General features: G+C 45.9%; 1 protein-coding gene across 4 annotated transcripts in view; it reads right to left on the bottom strand.

Annotated features, from left to right (window-relative positions):
* NUGGC (nuclear GTPase, germinal center associated) overlaps positions 1-23,149 on the bottom strand; it is a 1,180,213-nt gene that overhangs the window by 654,822 nt on the left and 502,242 nt on the right. For all 4 annotated transcript variants that reach the window (XM_078686520.1, XM_078686521.1, XM_078686519.1 and 1 more), the window contains exon 13: positions 17,810-17,896. In XM_078686520.1, coding sequence (XP_078542646.1) covers positions 17,810-17,896 — 87 coding nt within the window. The remainder of the gene's footprint in view (positions 1-17,809; positions 17,897-23,149) is intronic.

Below are 23,149 nucleotides of genomic sequence, written 5' to 3'. Positions count from 1 at the left end.
AATTACGCCCTGCAATTGATTAACTTTTATAACAATATCGAAACGACCAATCTGGAAATCCTAATAGAGAAGTTGAGTAAAGATATTTCCCATTCAGGACCAAAGACAAATTTAGAAATTATACCTATCTGGGGAGGGGATTGTAATACTAATCTGTGCCATGCGGTGGGAACTGAGGACTGTGGACTAACCCTGGACGGTGATGATCCATCATTTCACTTCCAACATTCCATCAAGAGTGAGCTCCTAAACGAAGCTATGTTTAGGAATGACATGGGTTTCTCAAATCTTATGTGCACACCCGCTGTGGATTTTGGACATACTTTCATAGGAAGAGGGGCCAATACGACTATAGATTTTATTATAATCCCAAATCGATTTGCAGGCCTTGTGAAAAGACACGACACTCATCCTATTGAGATGAGTGACCACCTGGCCCAGAGTGTGAACATAACAGTCCCCAGTGGGACGTTGAAGAGAAATGGCGATAAGTTAGCATGGTTACAAGACATTACTCTGGGTAGGAAGAACGGGTATGCTGTCCGTTGGGGGGCTAGAGACCCGGCGAAGCTAAGTACTGAAATAGTGGCTAAGGCGTTAGATCCTATTTTAATATGCTTAAGCGACAGCCCTACGCACAAGGAGGTTTTAATTGCTTTTAATAGTATTACAGGGATTGTTAGAAATATTTTGTTTAAAAAATCTAAAGGCCCGCCCACCAATAAGAAAGGTTGGTTTGATAAGAACTGCACACTCACCCTTAAAAATTAAAAAACTGCCTTACAGTGTGAGGAAAGACATGACCGTGATTCGAGCATATAGGAAAACGTACAAAGAAGCTAGGAATCACAGGATCAAAGAGCTGAAAGATGCAGCTTGGAGGTACCTAATCGATGCTGCAGAGTCCAAGGACAGTGCTAAGTTTTGGGTGGCGGTAAATGCTCCCTTTCTTGCAAGCACAATGGATGTACCAACCATTGAGTTAGCAATAAATGAACAGACCTGGATTAACTTTTTCTCCAGTGTATATGCAAAACAGAAACCCAATGAGGATACACCAGAGAGGCTAGTGTCCCTGAATACGGAACAATCTTTCGTCCCTATGAAACTTGACATCTCGTTGCAGGATGTCAATGCTGCAGTAAAAGCTATTAAAGGTGGGAAGGCGGCCGGCCCTGACAGGATACCTATAGACCTCTACAAAGCAAACTTGGAGGTCTGGGGTCCCATTTTTACAAGAGTATTACAAGCCTGTTGTGAGAGAGGATTCATTAAAACATGGTTCGAATCAACTGCATTTTCCTCCTACTCTACGTACGCTAGGGGGACGGCAATTCTGGTTAAGCGAAACACACCATTTGTCTTGGCTGGCTCCAAAGTAGACGATCAGGGACGCTACTGTATACTATGGGGAAGACTGGGACACACGGCAGTCACCCTGGTGTGCTGCTACGGACCTAACATAGATGACCCGAGATTTTTCACGGAATTATGGGCAGCCATTATGGGGACGGGGACTTTAATACGACGCTAGACCCCACATTAGATAGGTCACACCCTTCCCCACACCACTACACCAAGGCACGTACGGAACTGCGCGCGGTAATTACTGATTATAGCTTAGTGGACGCCTGGAGACAGCTCCATGGAGAACTCAGGGAAGGCACCCACTTCACCGCGCAGGCGCGCTCATGGGCCAGACCGGATTATATGTTCTTGACATCCCACCTCTACACGTCCCTTCTTTGTGCACACCACCTCCCTAGAACCTACTCGGATCACTCCCCTGTGAAAATTACGCTGCGCGCAGCCGAACTGGGCCCTCCTTCCACTGCTTGGCGGATGCGCCCCTCACTACTACTAGACGACGCGTTTCAGGAGGAACTCCGGGATGAGTGCCTAGAATTTTTTAGGAGGAACAAGGACTCTGTTAAAGATGTTGAGACTATTTGGGATGCATTTAAAGTAACATTAAGGGGGATCTGCATCGCTAAAGGGTCAGGGTTGTTGAAAGTAATTACCTCCCGCATACGTACTATCGAAAGAGAGCTTAAAGGTTTGGAGACAGCATTGGCCACTACTCCATCCGACTCCACGTTACTTACGATTCGACAAAAAATCTCTGAATACACGACTGAAGCGGCAAGATAATCTAAATTCAGGAGCAAACACTGGACTGCTCGCCGCTACGGTGAAGGCGACCGGCCTGGAAAGGCTCTAGCCTCCACGATTAAATTGATGCGTGAGCCCAACATCATACTTGAAATAGAAGGTCCGGATGGGGTGGTGGTTCGGGACACGACACAAATCCTCAACTCTTTTGTTTCCCACTATGGCGCACTAAATACCTCATCTAGAGTAGGGGAACTGCAATTGCAGGATTATCTAGCAGACATATCGCTGGGCTGGCTTGGCGAGGCCCAAAGAGCCTTCCTGAGTGCGCCTTTTGAGCTAGATGAGGTGCGGGCCGCAATTATGGGAATGCAGTCAGGGAAAGCCACGGGATTGGACGGAATTCCGATAGAATTTTACAAAACTTACATCGACTTTATGGCCCCTGTACTCCGAGAGGTATATGAAGATGCCCTGGAGGTGGGCCACCTACCGCCCTCAATGAGAACTGCTCTTGTCTGCCTCCTTAAGCCAGGCAAGCCACCGCATAAGTGTGACTCCTTACTGTCCTTACTGAACAGCGATGTTACGGTGCTAGCCAAACTCATTGCTAACCGCATCAGCCTTCTACTTCCCAATTTAATACTCCCGGATCAGTCTGGATTTGTCCCAGGCAGGGCTACCTCCCACAATCTGCGTACCTTCTTTTCTGTTCTCAACTCGGTGCATGAAGACCTGCCCATGGCGGCCGTCTTTCTTGACGCCACCAAGGCGTTTGACTCCCTGGAATGGGACTATGTGTTCCGAGTATTAGAGAGAATGGGATTCCCGGCGATTTTCATTGCCTGGATTCAACTCCTGTATGAACGCCCTATGGCCACAGCCCTTATTAATGGTAAACTGTCTGCCACTTTCCCCATCACGAGGGGGACAAGGCAGGGATGCCCCCTTTCACCCCTCCTTTTTGCGATTGCCACGGAACCCCTGGCCACTAAACTGAGACAACATCATAATGACAGTGCGCTCCGATGTTTTCAACGACAAATCCTAATCTCCCTGTATGCTGATGATATCACTTTATACATATGAAACCCGTGCGTAAATCTCAACCCCATCCTCAGAGAATTTGTGCGCTTTGGTAGACTGTTAGGGGCCCAGATTAATTGGAGTAAGTCCTGCATCTTTCCGCTTACACCTTCCACTAAGCGGTTTGACCTAGATTTTCCTCTTACCTGGAGCGAAGGTGATTTTAAATATCTTGGGATCCACATAGAGAAGGACAGAGATGAACTTATGCGCGCCAATTATGGCACTGCCGTGGATCGCATAATGGATAACGTGGCGCGTTGGATCACCTAGCCTTTATCGATGGCAGGCAGGGCCTCCCTGATAAAAATGGTAATCCTTCCGAAATTATTGTACCTATTTTTGAATGTCCCATTTTACCCGGGTAGATCTTTTTTTAGCCAGCTTCGCTCTGAACTCATCAAGCTAGTATGGGGAGGGAAGGCGCCTCGGCTCAAATGGGACACCCTAACACGCCCCTACTCACACGGAGGCTTCGGAGTACCCAATTTTGAACTGTACTATCAGGCGGCACAAGCCCACTATGCCTATTTTTGGGTGCACCAACCCAGGTACATGCCCCAACTAGCCGCGGAACACTGGTTAGCCCACCCTATCCCTATAGATGGTGCACTTTACGCGGTGGTCTCCGGCAGGGACAAAACGCCTACAACAGTGCTTAGCACGGCCACTGCATGGGCCAGACTACTGGCTAAAATGGGCCAGACGGTATTATATGCTCCGTCGTTACCATTAAGCTACCACCCGGAAATGCCCCTATTGCAGGAACCGGGATTCCGCACACTGTTACACAAATTACGAATCGTGACCTGGGGTGATCTATACCATGAAGGTATGTTCCGCACCATGGAGCAATTATATGAAGAGATGCAGCCCACTCCACTTGAAGTGTTTTTGTATATCCGGCTCCGGCAAGGTGTGAAAGCACTTACACCTGACTTTCCCCGGGAACCGGTGGTGTTGGCCCCCTTGCAGACCCTACTCCAACTAGAGGCTCCATATAGATTGGTATCGACAATTTACAGAGCGGTACACACGCAAATGGACTACACGGCTCTGCCCGCTAGACTCAAGTGGGATCAAGAGCTTGATAGCCCTCTCACGGACAGGCAGTGGATGTTCTCCCTACAACACACAGAACGCATCTCGGCTAGTAGTAGACACAGAATCATACACTATAAATTCATACACCGTCTATACTACACTCCAGCTCGAATGTGCAGACTTCAGCTACGAGCAACGGATGACTGCGATAGATGTCATGCCTCTGGGGCGGACTTCTTACATCTCGCCTGGGCGTGTGACACAGTAAACCAATAATGGATTCAGGTGATAAACGCACTTTCTGAAATGACACACACTACAATACATCCCTCCCCGGTTCTGGCGCTACTGGGTTATGTAGAGCCCATACAAGCGACATATCGCAGATTTATTGCGCTGGCCCTTCTGGTGGCCAAAAGGAGGGTGGCGTGTCGCTGGGGCAGAGGTAGAGCCCCTAAATTTAAGGACTGGATGAATGATTTAATATATTGTCAAGATCAATTGAATACTTATTCAGAATTATTGCCGATTGCTTCTAGACCATGTGACATTTGGGCTCCATTGCGGGGTTACCTTGCTAGGAAAGCTACAGACTCTGTGGAGGGGTCACCCACCTAACATCACACCCGACCATCAGGATCTATACAAAAATGCTGAGCTTGTGCGAGGTACTACTGTATACTGTTGTTGGGAGGTGGGAGGGACACGATTGGTGTTTGGTTCACCTTCGCACATCATGCTGCGACTTTAGGCCTGACTGAAGAGACTGCTCTGGTAACCCACTGTGAACATTTGAATTGTTAGAGACTATTGAGATCTGCGATGTGCAGGAGGGGGGATTCAATGTGCTACGAACTTCACTTGACTGTCAAGCTCCCCTTGAGGGCTATGCCAACCCTAATGTGTATTGGTCGAAATGTACTCTCTTTTGCCTTTTGTACATTACTTGTGATATATGCCTGTGCCACACCTGTGTGACGTTACTGCATTTTCTGTTGTAAACTGTGTGACCACCAAAATTACAAAAATAAAGTTTATACATTTTTTTTTTTTTAAAAACATGGTTCGGTTCGAATCAATTATAGTCCCTATTTTCAAAAAGGGAGACCGAAATGACCCGGCCTGCTACCGCCCGATATCTTTGCTGGACTCTCTGATGAAGGTGGCAGGCAGGATAATTTTAGACCGTCTGCAGGCATGGACCGAAGAAAATGACATCCTAGGCGACGTCCAATATGGTTAGGGCAGGTCTAGGCACAAACGAGCAGATTTTAAATTTAAGTATTTTAATTGGTAAATATACCAAGGCAAAATCCGAGCAGTTTTATTTGGCCTTTGTAGACCTCTCAGCAGTTTTTGGCTGTGTAGTTCATGAAAGGTTATGGGGGTGCTAGTGGAACTAACGGTTTACCCTGTTTTAATTCAATTTTTTAAGTATTTGTACACCGGAGCAATGGCAAAAGTCCGCTTTGGTAGTATGGGAGAGTGCACTGCCCCTTTTAAAATTGAACAAGGCGTAAGGCAGGGATGTGTGTTGACACCACTCCTGTCTGGGACTGTCGCTGTAATCAATGATTGACAACAGATAGAGTGCAATGGAGGAAATAGCTCATCTTGAAAGGCCTTCCAGATCTTATGAGGCATTGGATCAAGCGGTGACCCTGAGGAAACGCCATTGGCCAGAATACCAAATTCCTCTAACGAGGGAACAGGGAAGCAGGACAGCTGAGGCAGATCTTCCTCGCTATTAGCCCACTCGGATCCCGAATTGTCGGAAGACTCCGAAAGTAAATGTATGTGTGGTTGACCATGTGGCTGCTCTACAAATTCCGTGTAAAGGAATGTTTCCCAGGAAAGCCATGGATGCCCCTAGCTTGCGTGTGGAATGCGCCCTAGGGGGGACTGTTAAGGTGTGTTTTGCCTTTAAATAACATATTTGGATGCACTTAACTATCCATCTGGCTATACCTGATTTTGAAATAGGGTTACCCTTGTGTTGTGGTGAGAAGGCAACAAACAATTGTTTTGTTTTCCGAAATGTCTTAGTTCTGTCTATGTAATATAGCAGAGCTCTTTTGACATCTAGGGTATGCAAGGCCCTCTCGGCTACTGTCTGTGGGTTCTGAAAGAACACTGGCAGTTCTATAGTTTGATTTATATGGAAATGGGATACCACCTTTGGCATGAATTTAGGGTTTGTTCTAAGAACTACTCTATTTGCATGTACTTGAATGAATGGCTCTTGAATAGTTAGGGCTTGCAGCTCGCTAACTCTTCGAAGCGAAGTAATGGCAATGAGGAAAGCCACCTTCCAAGTAAGAAATTGTAGTTCGCAGGAGTGTAGTGGTTCAAAAGGTGGTCCCATTAGTCTGGTTAAAACAACGTTTAGATTCCAGACTGGTGAAGGTGGGTGTCTTAGAGGAATTACCCCTTAGGTCCTTCCATAAATGCTTTAATTGCTGGCACCCTAAATAGTGAAAGGTGTTGCCTGTTTTGCAGATATGCTGCTAACGCAGCTAGATGTATCCTGATGGATGAATAGGCTAAATTGCAACGTTGTAGGTGCAATAGGTAGCAAATGATGTTTTGAGTGGAAGCATCAAGTGGGTTAATGTCATTGTTAATACAGCAAATGACGAAACGTTTCCACTTTGCTGCATAACATGGTCTGGTACTGGGTTTCCTTGCCTCTTTGATAATATTCATGCAGTCTGGAGGCAAGTTGAGGTATCCAAACTCTAGGATTTTAGGAGCCAGATCGCCAGGTTCAGCTGTTGCGGGTCTGGGTGTTGAATTTCGCCATGGTTCTGAGTTAGAAGACTGGGTGTGAGTTGCAGTCTTTGATGAGGCACCACTGACAGTTCTAGGAATGTTGTGTACCACGGTTGCTCGCCCACGTGTGAGCAACTAGGATTAGCGTTCGAGAATGTTGGCGCACTTTGCTTGCCACTAGCGGTATTAATGGAGCTGGGGGAAAAGCGTACACAAATTTGCCTGACCAGTTCATCCATATCGCATTGCCCTGCGACTGCGGATGTGGGAACCTGGCGGCAAAGTACTGGCATTTTGCGTTTTCGCTTGTGGCAAACAGGTCTATCTCCGGGTGTTCCCACTTCCGGAAGAATGGTTGGAGCACTTTGGGGTGAATTTCCCATTCGTGCATCTGTTGGCTGTGCCTGCTTAGTAGGTCGGCAACTTGATTGTCCTTGCCTGGGAGGTGTTCTGCCTTGAGAAAAATGTTCCTCTGAATGGCCCATTTCCACATTGCTTGAGCTAGGTGCGACAACTGTGGGGAGTGTGTTCCATCCTGTTTTTGAATGTAATACATAGCTGTCTTGTTGTCCGTCCGGATCAATACAGCTTTGTTGCATAAGTGTGTTGTGAAAGCTTTTAGGGCTAGAAAGATGGCCATCAACTCCAGAAGGTTGATATGCATTTTCTTTTGCTGTACAGTCCAGAGTCCCTGTACTGTGTAGTGTAGGACATGGGCTCCCCATCCTACTAGGGATGCATCTGCGGTCAAGACTATTTGTGGGACAGGCTCTTGGAACAGTCGTCCCTTGAAAGGTTTTGTGGATTCCACCAATGCAGAGAGTTGTATGCCCAACTGGTCACCAACACTAGGTCCTTTAATTGCCCGTGAGCCTGGTTCCACTGCCTTGCTAGGCATTCTTGTAGAGGACGCATATGTAGTCTGGCATGAGGGACTATGAATATGCACGAGGCCATCATGCCTATTAGCTGCAAAAACACTCGAGCTGGTAGTGAGTGTTGGGGTCTGAACCTTTGTATCAACGTTTGCATTCCCTCGACCCGTGTTGTGTTGGGATATGCTTTTGCTGCCAGTGTATCTATTGTTGCTCCCAGGTACTGTTGGACGTGGGAGGGTTGTAGATGTGATTTTGGGAAGTTTAGTGAGAATCCTAAACTGTGCAGGAGATGTATGGTCTTTGACATGTGGTCGGCACATTGCTGGGCTGTTGGCGCGTGTATTAGCCAGTCGTCCAGATAAGGGTACACATGGATGTGTTGCCTTCTGAGATGTGCTGCCACTGTAGCTAGACATTTGGTGAACACTCTTGGAGCTGTTGTCACCCCAAATGGTAGGACCTTGAACTGGTAGTGTTGTCCTTGAATGGTGAACCTCAAATACTTTCTGTGAGCAGGGTGTATTGGTATATGAAAGTATGCGTCTTTGAGGTCTAGAGTTGCTAGGAAGTCTCCCTGGCGATGCAATGGTAAGACTTGCTGGAGAGTGAGCATGTGGAAATGCTCAGACAAAATGTACAGGTTGAGGGGCCCGAGGTCCAATATTGGCCCGAGAGACCCGTCCTTTTTTGGAATAAGGAAGTATAGGGAGTATACTCCTGTTCCTTGATGGTGTAGTGGGACTGATTCTATGGCCCCCTTTTGCAGCATAGTGATGACCTCTTGCTGTAGTAGCGTTATATGTTCCTGTGACATTGGACGGTGCACGGGTGGTATGTTGGGTGGTGTGGATATGAGTTTGAGGCAATAGCCATGTTGGATAATTTGCCTGACCCACTTGTCTGTGGTGATATTTAACCAGACTGGCAGAAATTGTTGTATTCTTCCCCCGACTGGTGTTATGTGGTCTGGGGGTAGTGCCAAGAAGTCACTGCTTGGTGTTAGTGGAGGATCTATTAGCAGTGCCTCCACGACCTCTTCCCTTGGTATTGTTTCCTCGATATCCACCCATGCTGGGGTTTTTGTTATATGTGGATTGTGTGTTACTTTTCTAGTTGGAGGATTGCTGTGATGTCCCTCGCGCTCCTCCTCTATAATTGGAGCGACGAAAGGAGCCCCGGTGTTGTTAGGACTGAAGAGCTCCCATAGACTTTGCAGTTTCTGCATCCTTTTTCATTTTGTCCAGAATTGAATCAACTGCTGGACCAAATAAAACGTCTGGGTTGATTGGCTGAATAAGAATTGTCGATTGGACTTCATTTTTAAAGCCTGATATGCGAAGCCATGCATGGCGCCTTAGCAGCACGCTTGTATTGATGGATCTGGCAGCTGTGTCAGCCGCGTCTAGGGCACATTTAATTGAGGCATTGGTGATGAGCTTTCCCTCTTGTATAAGTTCATCTGCCTGCTGTTTGTAGGGATCAGGTAAGTGTTGGAGAATTTCTTCTAAACTGTCGTAGTGCGCCCTATCATATCTGGCCAGCAAGGCCTGTGTATTGGCTATTCTCCATGAGTTTGCTGCCTGAGCCGCCACTCTCTTGCCTGATGCCTCAAAGATTTTAGACTCGTTGTCTGGAGGAGCGGCTTCTCCAGTAGTTTGGGAGTTTGCACGCTTAGGTGTGTTGGATACCACTAAGGAATCTAGGGGTAGCTGCCCTTTGATGTATGTAGGATCTATAGGTGCAGCCCTATATTTTTTCTCAATTCTAGGGTTTATGACCCGTGCTCTATCAGTGTCCTTAAAAATGTCACTTGCATGTTTTAATACCCCTTTTAACATTGGGAGTGTTTTAACGTGTCTCTCAGATGTTGTTAGTGCATTAAAGAGGAAGTCTTCCTGAATAGCATCAGAGTGCATATCTACATTGTGGTAGGTTGCTGCTCTATCCAGTAGTGAATTAAATGCTACTGTATCCTCTGTGGGTGATGGCTTAGTGGGGTATACTGCAGGGTCTGTAATGGGCAGAATCCCTTCAGTGTCTTGTTCTCCTCCTGTTTGGCTCTGCAAGTGGGTTTTGTGGAAAACCAAACCCTACATCTGCGTCCTGATCTTCATCTGGGTTGTAGTCAGAGCGTCCAGGTGAGGTTGGGGCATAGGGAGTAGTAGGCATAACTGGACTGATAGGTTCAAAGAATATAGGAGCGGTAGCACAGTCTCTTTTTCTTTAGGGCGATTCTGGAAAGGTCTTCAGTTGGCAGAGGTCTTTTCTTTTTGGTATAAAGAGTCACTTTACCAGTCTTTGGGTCAATATAGAGTTTTGACTGGTCTTCTGTGGAGGGATCTGGATGAATAAGCTTCTCTTCCACAGTCCTTGGTTTTGGTGCTGTAACCTTTGGTTTTTGTCTCTTCGGGTCGATGCTTTTTGTGGCTTAGACCGGTTTTGGTGGTTGGATCGGTTTAGGCTGTTTTTCGACAGGTTTTGTCGGTTGAACGTCTTTGGCTGGCTTCACAACCTGTTTTCGACCGAGCGGTTTTGTCGGTTCGACAGTGTCTTTAGGTTTTTTTGGAGCCTGCGGTTTTGACTCGATGCCCTTTTTCGGTTCGATGGGCTTCGGCTCGACCGATTTTCTTTCGTCCACCTTTGGTTTCACTTTCGGTTCGACGGTAGTTTTGGGCGTAGGCCTTGTGCTCTCGGCGACCGTTTTTTTCCCCTTGTCGATACCTGAGGCTGCTTTGCTCGATTCGACGTGCTTCTTGGGGGGTCGATTCGACGTGCTTTTGTTTTTGTGTCGAATCAACGTGTTTTGGCTTCGAGGTTGACTCAACGGCCTTCGACTTCGACTAGACTGCTTTGGTCTTCGATGTCGACTCGACGGTCTTTGGTTTCGAAGGTTGTATTGGTACTGTGGCCTTCGGGTCGACGCCTTTCGGCTTAGTTACCTTCGGTTCGACGTAATTCGGTCAGAAGACTGTATTGTCGACTAGTTTCAGTTTAGATGGAACCGATGTCGTATGTTGTGTCTCAGAGGGCTCTTTTGGTATGTTCTTAGCCGGGCGGTATGGCGGGGCTGTAGAACGAGGATGTTGATCTCGGCTAAGGACTGCTGGCGATGCCTCGACCTGAGTCTCTGATAGAGGTGTAGTGTCTATATGGGGCGGTGTACTCACGGTTCGCCCCTCGTCGTCATCGGAGCCGTCTTCAACTGCTACGATGTCCTGATCATATTCCTCGAGATCGACGATTAGTTCTCCCTCTTCGAGGAAATATTCGGAGTCGGGCTCCGAGTATTGTCTTTCGTCTTGATCCGAGTCTTCGGCGCTCGCTAGGTCTTCCTCATCGTCGAAGATGTTATCGGGCTCAGGCGCCGACCGTTGCATTTCTTGCCTCGACGCCCGTCGATTCCGAATAGTCTTTTTCGATCGGAACTGGGCAAAGGCTAGGCAACTATCTTCATTGTGATCTGGAGACAGGCATTTATTGCACACTGGATGCTTGTCTGTGTGTGGGAACTTCGAGTTGCACTGCGGGCAGTACTTGAATGGACTTTGTTCCATCGACGGTCGGTCCACGTGGTGTCAAGAAGGCCTCACGGCCCGATTCGACGACCGGAGTGCAACAAAGTTGTAAAAAGTGTATCAGCACCGAGCGCTGAACAATACCGACGGATCCGAAGGCCTTTTGGCCTTTTGAAAAGTTTTTCTTGATTCTGAACTTGGAGAGTAGGAAAGTACATCCGAACCCAATGGCGGAGAAAAACAATCTGGGGATGGAGAGGATGCCCATGCGCACTGTAGTCTGAGGGAGGAGCCACCTATCTCGTGATACTTCAAAGACTCTTCCAGGACAACAATGTGCAATCATCCGGACCCAATACTAGGCGGCGATCTATGCACAGATATAAATTCAGCAGCCCACATGCCTCGAACCAGGAGTTGGTGCCACATACTAGGGACCCGCCTTATGTAAATTCTCGTCCTATTGCCTCCCTTCTTTGCGCCAATGATGCTGTTCTTATGGCCCGCAGTCAAATTGAATTGCAGAGGGCACTTTCCTTTTATTCCTCTTTTATGGAGAGGCTCGGCCTGAGATTAAACGCCAAGAAAAGTTTTATCATGTCCTGTGGTTCAATTAAGAACACCCAAAGAAAATTCCAGGCAGGGGGAAGTGAAGTCGAAACCACTAACTCATTTAATTATTTGGCCGTTCTTTTTGAGAGGACAGGTTCCTGTGCACCAGCGGTTAAGGCAAGGAACCTTTATACATGAGGTCTATAGCGGCCGCTTTAAATTTTTCTAAAAAGCTGGGGAAAAGGCCCTTGCAAATCATGTTGAGGATTTACCGTGCAAAATGCGCAAGTATAGCCCTTTATTGGGCAGGAATTTGGGGCTTTCAAGACTGTACCCCAATCCAGCGTACTAAAAATGCTTTTTTGAGGTCTTTACTGAGCTTCCCAAATAGCGCATCTGTATTTAACTGCCATTCTGAGCTGGGAGTCTCATACATTTCTAATTTGATTAGGGCCCAGCCAGTTCTCCTATGGCACAGAATCTGGACCACGGAGAATGCTACACTAAATAGGGAAATAATGAGGGATGCTATAAAGCTAGGCAATACCCGTAAAATTCCATGGCTAAAATACGTGGAAGATTTTATGTATGACATCGGCCAACCTGAATATTTTTTGTGCCCGATTCCCTACAGGTCATCAAAAGTAAAGAGTTTAAAGGGATCATCATGGCACATTTAGAGGATAACAGGCTTGCCCTTGCCTTGAATAAATCAACTGTGATTAACCATCAGCAGATTATAACCACATGTAGCATCCAACCATACTTGCAATATGTACCGAGCAGATACGAAAGATATCTCCTGACCTGATTCAGATTCGGAATTCTTCATCATTTGGTTTCATATCCAAATATATATGATTGGTCAAGGAAATGATGCGACTGTCCGTGTGACAACGTATCGCAACAAAGTACGATTCACGTGGTTTTATTTTGTAAATTTTACCTTACAGAGAGGCAAAGGTGGTTAAAACCTTTATTAAAAAGGGGAGGATGGAGACAATGTCAGCCTGCCTTCATCTGTTTGCAGATGCTGGATAGCTTCTATTGTATTGGCTCTATGGCAAGGTTTTTAAAGAATGTGATATAAACGAGGAAAGTAAATAATTTTTGTATTTCGGGGACTGCTTGCCTGTTAACTTTTTTAACTATGATTTATATGATGGAAAGTAATGTCTGAAATTATCATTGCAATCTAGCTGATTGATGTATATAGACGTTTTTAGATGAGTTTGTTTTTATATGCATCTATGCTTTTATGATTTTATTACATGAAATCGAATAAAGCTCGTTTGAATGAATGAATGACTGGCATCCACTGGGAGCCACTTGACGGTTTACATAACATGCAGAGGATGTGGAAGCATGAGGAGGTGACGACATTGACCTGGGACTTGAAGGTGAAGTTGGTGTCCAGGGTAAGACCTAGGTTCTTAGGGTGGTCAGTTGAGGTGGGTGCAGCTCCAAAATCAGCGGGCTACCAGGTGAAGTCCCAAGGTGAGCTCTTATTTCTAAAGATCAGCACATCAGATTTGTCGGTGTTGAGTTGGAGGCAATTTTCTTTCATGCAATTGACCTTGCTAGTCGTGCAATTTGTAAAGTTTAGCTTAGTGTTGACAGAGTTGCCTGAGAGAGAGCTGCATAGCTGCCAAGGTTTCAGATTGCTATGTGTGACATTTTCATAATTTCAGTGCAATTATGAGTGACATTTCAAAGACAATGTGTGACCCTTTCTCAAGAGCAAAATCAAGCAATGAAGACCTTGGGAAACAAATATCAGAAATTGACTCGTCTACGTAGACCGTTAAGAGTGAGACTGCGCACTGTAGTGCACGCGGATGTCCATGAATTAAATGCACAATTGTTTTTAATGTGCATGATGCATGTGGAAAATTATGTAGAAGATTATAGTGGGATTAGTATTTGTAAAGTGCAAACACATCACCCCCTTAAGGGTTTCAAGGCACTGGGGACGGCTGGGGAGACTCAGATAATCACATGATTAGCTGAGCTGCTGCCATGGATCGAATCTTGAGCCCCGCCCTCCGGAGTCAACCGCTCTGGCTGCTGTGCCACTCCTCTCCATCCACGAGAAGTGGCACTGTGTCTAGGCCAGCAAAGAAATATTACTTACATCATCAATTCTCAACCAGAGACAGGGGTCGTTTGGGTCGTCTACTGTCTGTAGTGAAGTCTGTGTATGGCTGTGTGCGGGTGAAGGTGTTGTGTGTGCATTGAACTTGGCGGATGACCGTAAAGGCAAGCTGAACCACATTTGAAACTTTATTAATGATTTAAATGTATGACCTTGACTTCAGAGCTAGGCACACACTTACTTGATTGAATTTAATGGCAGCAGCAGCCCACCGGCAGCCAGCGACAGCAGCTGCATTTCCTCGCGCAGGCCAACCACCTGGCTTGCGTCTCTCTGTGCCGGCCGCCTGCAACAGGCTCACTCGGGCTGATTCAGCTGCAGTAAGGGGTCCCGCTGCTCCCACTGAGGCCTTGAACGAACCACCAGGGCACAGCAGTGCGAGTCCAGCAACCGTGTCGTTCCATGAGCCTGCCGGCCGCGGTGGGCCCGGCTGGGTGGCGCCGGTGTTGGTCATGAAGTGGGCCATGCGGAATGCACAAGCTCATCAACAGCAGCCTGGCCACAGACCATTCTGAATTCAATTGTCCCTTGCTCATCTCATTGTAGGGCAACAGAATTCGTAAGGACCCACTCGCCCAATAATTGTGAGTCTAACTGAACTCACACCAATTTCTGACCTCACTCAACAGTCTCAGTAGTACCAATTGCCAGGCACCGACTTCACGTCAATGAAATGTATCTTATGCCTCCCCGCTGCGCAGTGATTGAATCTTAATCAATCCTCCAGTGTTACATTGTTGCCTGAGCAGCGTGCACCACGTGCTGCTTGCCTGTGCCACTGACTCAACTAGTGTTATAGTCAAAGCCAGCGCTGGGGCTGCAGCACTTGACAGTCAGCAAAACACACAAGATCATGGACGGAATGTTACACAATGGCAAAACATTCACCCCTAGTCACAGATCTGAGTTTAATCCATCGTTATTTTGCTCACCAAGCCACCCCAGTTCAAACATGGCCATATGCAAATCAGTCTTGACCCTGTGCCTCTTGGGAACAGTCCAGCCCGAACTGCTAAGCCAGGTCTTTCCTGGACCGGAATCAAGCATCCTAAAACCGGTTTCTGGCTATCAGCCGTCTTCAGCCAGGAAAGCTTGACTCCAGTGGCTTAGTGAGCACAGGTGCTAATATGCATGACTTCATATTTCAGTGCAGTGATGCGGAACACCACACTGAAATGTGTTAATCTAACGCCTGATACTTGGCAGAGCTGGAGTTGGGTGTCGTTAGCATAGCAGATGATGTTGATTCTATAGCATCTGATGATGTTTGCCAGAGGAGTTATGTACATGTTGCAAAGTGTGGGCCTGAGTGATGACCCCTGTGGGACTACGCAGATTAGGTCCTTGGGTTCTGATGTGAACAGTGAGAGCCTGGCTTGTGGTGTTCTTCTGGAGAGGAAGGAACCTATCTCTAAGTGCTGGTCCTTGTATTCCTGCTGTTTGTAGTCTGGAGATGAGTGTGGCAGTCTGTCCACGATCGAGGATGGTGTGTATGTCGTTGTGGCAGCGATGTGGGCAGTTTCAGACCTGTGGTGGTTTCAGAATCCTAAGTGCGATTTGCACAGGAGTTTGTGGCATTCTAGGTGGTCAGAGAGCAGACTGTTGATGGTCTTCTCAATTATTTTGGCTGGGAAGGGGGAATAGCGAGATGATTGTTGCTGAGTACTTCTGGATCAGCTGAGGTTTTTTTTTTGAGGAGGGAGGTGACTTCGGTGTGTTTCCAGCTATCTGGGAAGGCGGTTGTGATGAGGGAGGTGTTGATGGAAGTGAGCGCAGTGCTGATTATAGCTCTTCCCAGGTTGTAGCTATGGTGGAGGCATGAGTATGTGGGAGCACCCGAGTGGACAGTCTTCATTATTGCTGCAGTGTCCTCGATGGATAGAGGGTTCCACGCTGTCAGTTGGAAGTATTTGGTTAAGGGGGTTAGCAGGCTGGGAAGGTCAATGGGGGGTGGCTGTGTTTTGAAGAAAATATAGATCTTGGACATTTTTTCGTGGAAGCAGTTGGAGAAGTTGTTGCAGACTTCTTGTGTAGGAGTGATGATTTGGGTTGCGCTGTTGTTTTGGGGAATTACTTGACAATGGTGAAACGTATCTTGCAGTTGTTGGAATAAGATTAGATTTTCAGAATATGGCTTTGTGTGACTGTTCCTTAAAGTCATAAAGAAACCATTGCTTCTCCATCAAAGCTATTGGAAGACCAAACTTCTTTGCTCATCTCTCCACATGACATGAAACCGGGCTATGTCATCCAAAAACAAATTCGGTTAAATGGGCAATTTTTGATCCTACTTGGATCCGATGTATTCATCCTATTCTTCCTTACCTCTGGCATCCATATAAGACATATTAAGGACCTTCACAATCCACATCTTGTGAGTAATTATTTGATGTTTAATAAAATGGCGGTATATTATTCATTCCTGTCACTCTGCATGAGAAATTATTTCTAAAACCTTGAATTCTATAATGCCTCTGTTGTTGCAAAAAACGTTGTCATTTTGTAAAGCCCTGATGAAGACACAATAACTACCTGTTGTGAAATGTGTTGGATTAGACCCTTTGACTTTGAAACATTCAATAAGATTGAATGCATGTTGGAACTAAAAAGATTGAATGAAGATAGAAACTAATAGTAAAAAAAACTTTGCTTTGGAATTATTCACTCATCATCCTTGCAGCCTCAAAACTATCTGCTCTTTTGTATACATTTAGTAATGCTTGGAGTTTTACATCCTAGAGACTCAGCAGTAGGTCTACATTTGGGCTTCCTTCCAAATTAGTATTCTTTTAAATAAATACATTACAGTGGCACCAGGGCTAAAATGAAAAATCAGGGCACAGGGTACACGCAGTCAAGCACTCAGGGCAAGAGAACATGACTGTACCCTATGCAAGGGACACTGTATTTATGTATGCAGCATTTCTATAGCGCAAACCTAGCCAAAATAGAACAGAGCGCTGAACACATTCAAAGATAAGCACAACTCAACAAGTGATCGGAAAGGTAGCTGGTTTGGGGGGGTTTAATGCACTGTGCATGTTCAACGCTTTCATAAATTTGAGCAGTGCTGGTGAGGTCCTGATGGATATGTGGATGCTGTTCCAGATGCCCAACATTATCAGATCAGATATTTTCTAACAAAATGTAAATCAATCATAGAAACCAGGGGTGGGAGAACTTCATGGTGGACACGCCTGTGTCAAAGCTCCTTTTGTTCGATTAAGATTAGGAGAAAACAATTATGTACTGGGTTACATAAGGAAGATCTATGACAGCGCGATCAGTTATACACCTTTTATATTTTGCTCTCTGTTCAGCTATGTATATAGGAAGAAAATGAACTGACTAATAGGGTGCTAACACCACTACCTGCCCCTCTGCAATAGCATCTTTAACTCTCAAGAGAAAACTGATAATGTCTCAAAGTCTATAGCAAGTCAAAAGGAAAGTGGCTATTTTTATTTAGATCTGTTTTTCCATTTGCATTTCTAACACGCTCTTTCAGCAATCTCCTCTGCAAAATACAACAGTTTAGTTTAGCCTTAGAGCATCAAAACAAAGATGCACATCATGATAAAAATACGAGATTCATCAAGTAAAGTTGGCAAAATGCTATCACCCATTTGTGACATATCAGATCATTTCTCAGTTCCAGTTACAGTAACATACAAGTTATTATACTACATGCTCACCTCTCGCTCCATCTTCATGATGAGATCTCGCAGGTCTACAGCAACTCCTTGCTGGAAATGGACTGGTTTTTCTTCATTACTCTCTGACTGTTTCAAGCAAGAAGATATATAGAAGATTACCTATTGACTTTCTCAAGCTTCGCTATGGCACAAATACCATTAGAGAATTTGCAGTAGCAGTACAAACTTCTCACACAGCAGCAGTTTAAGCTCCCTCAGAGACTGAATAGATACAAAATGGACAGCAACAGTGCACATATTCTGATTGGAGGCCTTCTGTATGTACAGAACACTGTCTAGATCTAAGAATGCTCTACAGAGATAACTTCTTGACTTTCGGAGATGCTAGCAACTTAAACATGGAGAGCCCGATGAAGGCAAACATAGGTTTATGTCTGTGGAGTATTCCTATTCCCAACAGGGTTATTTAAATAGGATAATTCCAGTCTTGACGTTGTGACATACTTTGAATACTTATCATGCACTTGGATTGATTGGGGTCTTGTCCTGTGAATTACAGAAGTGTAAACTAATGAAATGTTGGTGCATCACCCCTGCAGCAAATAACCTCTCCTGTGCTACCTCCTAAAACATACCCTGTGGATCCCTCTTCATTTAGAGTTGGGAATGAAAAATACTCAGTCTTCTTTGATAAAACCTGATCGCTTTATCTTGTTAATGGACAGCACTTATCAGGATGGACGGTGCCATAAGTTGGCTGCAGTTTTCCTTATGTTCACTGGTTTGAGAGATTCATGGTCAAATATGAAGATGAGTACTAAATCATTGATAAAGACAGATTACTTGGAAGACCAACAACACTCAAAGCATATATGCTTGCACAGATATACACACATTCAACATGTTGTCCGACATGCACACACATTTCAAAATGGCCCACATTCTCTGCACACACATAAGCCTGGAGTGGTGCCTGTGAGTGCAGGCACTATAAGGAAGCCAGACCTAACAGCTTTGCAATCCTTTATTTAGCGTTTTATGACATTTTAAGTGTGGTACACAACAGGTATTACCATAAATAAACAGATAGCCACAGAATTAATTCATACTTCATCTCATTATCATGCCTTCATGGTCGACATTAACATGTGTCCATATAAAATAGCACAAAATAGATCAAAGCAGGAGTACCTGTTTCTGCCCATATTGGGGTAGCTAAGTGCTTGTTTGTTTCAGACGAATGCAAAGAGCCAGATTCAAACATAGAATCAGACTAACATCACAATAATGCAGCCTTTGTAATAATTTACACCCCATAGGTATTAAAAACATCCCATTAAAGACACAAACACACGTCAATTTCTCGCTTACATAGACTCCACTATGCTAGGTCATACACAATGAAAACCAGTAACAAAGTAACGTGAAACTGTATAATAAAGGAATATTTTATTTAGCAACCCTCTTACCAAGACCGCTTGATAGCGATGGTGTCCGCTGGAGAATATCTACAATGAGAAGCCGCAGGGAACTTTGGAGTGTATGAAGTGGAGTCCTCTGTGGTCGCAGACAGTACATCCGAACCCAATGGCGGAAAAAAACAATCTGAGCATGGAGGGGATGCCCATGCGCACTGTAGTCCAGGGGAGGAGCCACCTATCTCGTGATACTTCGAAGACTCTTCCAGGACAACAATGTGCAATCATCCGGACCCAACACTAGGCGGCGATCTATGCATAGATATAAATTCGATTCAGAAAAGGGGGTGGTGATGAACAGAGTGTCTGAATTAAGCAGACCACTCTTACCCAGTCCAAAGATCAGGGCTTGATCCATCACCGTTATTTAGCTCACTGCCCCATCCCAGCTCAGAACCTGGCTATATGCAAATTAGTCTGTCCCTGGCCCAGTGCATCATGGGAACAGGGCAGACCAAACTACCAAGCCAATTCTTCACCAGAAAGGATACAAGCTACCGGGGACCGGTTTCTGGCATTTCAGCCTCATCGGCCCGGCTTACTTGAATCCTGATGGAGCAGTGAGCAAAGGACTCATGTCTGAGTATACCCTGTCACACCTATAGTGGCCAAAAACGATTCAGAAAAGGGGGTGGTGATGAACAGAGTGTCTGAATTAAGCAGACCACTCTTACCCAGTCCAAAGATCAGGGCTTGATCCATCACCGTTATTTAGCTCACTGCCCTATCCCAGCTCAGAACCTGGCTATATGCAAATTAGTCTGTCCCTGGCCCAGTGCATCATGGGAACAGGGCAGACCAAACTACCAAGCCAATTCTTCACCAGAAAGGATACAAGCTACCGGGGACCGGTTTCTGGCATTTCAGCCTCATCGGCCCGGCTTGCTTGAATCCTGATGGAGCAGTGAGCAAGGGACTCATGTCTGAGTATACCCTGCCACACCTATAGTGGCCAAAAACGATTCAGAAAAGGGGGTGGTGATGAACAGAGTGTCTGAATTAAGCAGACCACTCTTACCCAGTCCAAAGATCAGGGCTTGATCCATCACCGTTATTTAGCTCACTGCCCCATCCCAGCTCAGAACCTGGCTATATGCAAATTAGTCTGTCCCTGGCCCAGTGCATCATGGGAACAGGGCAGACCAAACTACCAAGCCAATTCTTCACCAGAAAGGATACAAGCTACCGGGGACCGGTTTCTGGCATTTCAGCCTCATCGGCCCGGCTTGCTTGAATCCTGATGGAGCAGTGAGCAAGGGACTCATGTCTGAGTATACCCTGCCACACCTATAGTGGCCAAAAACGATTCAGAAAAGGGGGTGGTGATGAACAGAGTGTCTGAATTAAGCAGACCACTCTTACCCAGTCCAAAGATCAGGGCTTGATCCATCACCGTTATTTAGCTCACTGCCCCATCCCAGCTCAGAACCTGGCTATATGCAAATTAGTCTGTCCCTGGCCCAGTGCATCATAGGAACAGGGCAGACCAAACTACCAAGCCAATTCTTCACCAGAAAGGATACAAGCTACCGGGGACCGGTTTCTGGCATTTCAGCCTCATCGGCCCGGCTTGCTTGAATCCTGATGGAGCAGTGAGCAAGGGACTCATGTCTGAGTATACCCTGCCACACCTATAGTGGCCAAAAACGATTCAGAAAAGGGGGTGGTGATGAACAGAGTGTCTGAATTAAGCAGACCACTCTTACCCAGTCCAAAGATCAGGGCTTGATCCATCACCGTTATTTAGCTCACTGCCCCATCCCAGCTCAGAACCTGGCTATATGCAAATTAGTCTGTCCCTGGCCCAGTGCATCATAGGAACAGGGCAGACCAAACTACCAAGCCAATTCTTCACCAGAAAGGATACAAGCTACCGGGGACCGGTTTCTGGCATTTCAGCCTCATCGGCCCGGCTTGCTTGAATCCTGATGGAGCAGTGAGCAAGGGACTCATGTCTGAGTATACCCTGCCACACCTATAGTGGCCAAAAACGATTCAGAAAAGGGGGTGGTGATGAACAGAGTGTCTGAATTAAGCAGACCACTCTTACCCAGTCCAAAGATCAGGGCTTGATCCATCACCGTTATTTAGCTCACTGCCCCATCCCAGCTCAGAACCTGGCTATATGCAAATTAGTCTGTCCCTGGCCCAGTGCATGGCAGAAACCGGTCCCCGGAAGCTTGTTTCCTTCCCAGTATAAGAATTGGCTTGGTAATTTGGTTTGCCCTGTTCCCATCATGCACTGGGACAGGAACAGACTAATTTGCATATAGCCAAGTTCTGAGCTGGGATGGTGCAGTGAGCTAAAAAACGGTGATGGATCAAGCCCTGATCTTTGGACTGGGTAAGAGTGGTCTGCTTAATTCAGGCACTCTGTTCATCACCACCCCCTTTTCTGAATCATTTTGTCCACCATAAGCGTGGAAGGGTATACTCAGATGTGAGTCCCTTGCTCATTGCACCATCAGGATTCAAGCAAGCCGGGCCGAAGACGCCTGAAATGGCAGAAACCGGTCCCCGGAAGCTTGTTTCCTTCCCAGTATAAGAATTGGCTTGGTAGTTTGGTTTGCCCTGTTCCCATCATGCACTGGGACAGGAACAGACTAATTTGCATATAGCCAAGTTCTGAGCTGGGATGGTGCAGTGAGCTAAAAAACGGTGATGGATCAAGCCCTGATCTTTGGACTGGGTAAGAGTGGTTTGCTTAATTCAGGCACTCTGTTCATCACCACCCCCTTTTCTAGATATAAATTCAGCAGCCCACATGCCTCGAACATATTGATGTTTGCCTTGAAACCGTTCTTGGTTTAGCCATTATAGAGGCTCTTGCAGTGGATCCTCAAATGGTTAGGATGGGTGTTAATGGCCTGATTGGCAGAGGACAAGGGTCTGGCGTAACTCGATAAAGTCTCTGCTTTCGTTACAGGTTTATCAGTTAATGTAGTAGAAAACCTAGGCTAATATCCATTCATCTGAGGTGAAGATAAATGTGGTGAGTGAAAATGAACATAGCCTCAAAGTTATAGACAGAGAAGGTGATTCCGACAAACTTGGCTAGAACTGTAGGTTCCTCAACATCAATGGTGGTATGCTGGCCAATGTAGTTGGCTCGCAGACAAAATTCTTGAGGTAGAATGTTTAGTGGTCTTTGATTAAATAGAATGCACTTTTGGTGCCCACGGTTCTTTCCTCATTGTCAAATGATGAACAGATTGGGGCCAATGCCCTCGACATTCACCGTGATATCTTAGACACTGCACCCGAATGGCGTCAAGAGTGACGTTGACATATTTTTAATGATGACCTTTCTTTAGATCTACCTCCGTGGGACTCTTTATCGCCAGGCAGTTTGTTAGAGGGGGCATAAGACAAATACTTATCCCATCTTCTCTTTTTCTTTGGTTCTTCCTCTTTTTATATTTTGTCCATAAGGACGCTTGTCCTGGTACCTACTGTCTGTAAGTGTGCATCTTGACATCTAACTGCAGAAGTCACATGTTTTCACCACTTGGCCTTTTGGTTGCGTGCTTGCTTCTGCAACACAAAGGCACTTTTGAAAAAGAGAAGGCATTTTGAGCAAAATTCTTCTCAAGAATCTGGATCTTTGATGCCACTCAACAGGACTAAAAATGTAGAGTGAAGATTTTAAATCTATAAAACATGTTGATATTTGTGGAAAACTGAGGTTAAGAACCTCACATGTGCTCTGAAAGTCCTGCTCACGTGATGGAAAAAACGAACTGACACTGAAGTAAACTGCTAGTAGGGTGCACTGTGGGTTGAGATTATCATGTACTCTTAAAGGGATAGCTCTCTTTATTCCTTCACATTGGAATGCTATCAGGCTGCATTTTCTTTTTCTCTTCACACATTTTCATCTTTTTGAGCTACAGTGCTGCAA

Source organism: Lissotriton helveticus, chromosome 4_1 (assembly GCF_964261635.1).
Source record: "Lissotriton helveticus chromosome 4_1, aLisHel1.1, whole genome shotgun sequence".
NCBI lineage: Eukaryota > Metazoa > Chordata > Amphibia > Caudata > Salamandridae > Lissotriton > Lissotriton helveticus.
Note: the sequence above shows the minus strand (reverse complement) of the source record. Positions and strands in the feature narration are given on the sequence as shown.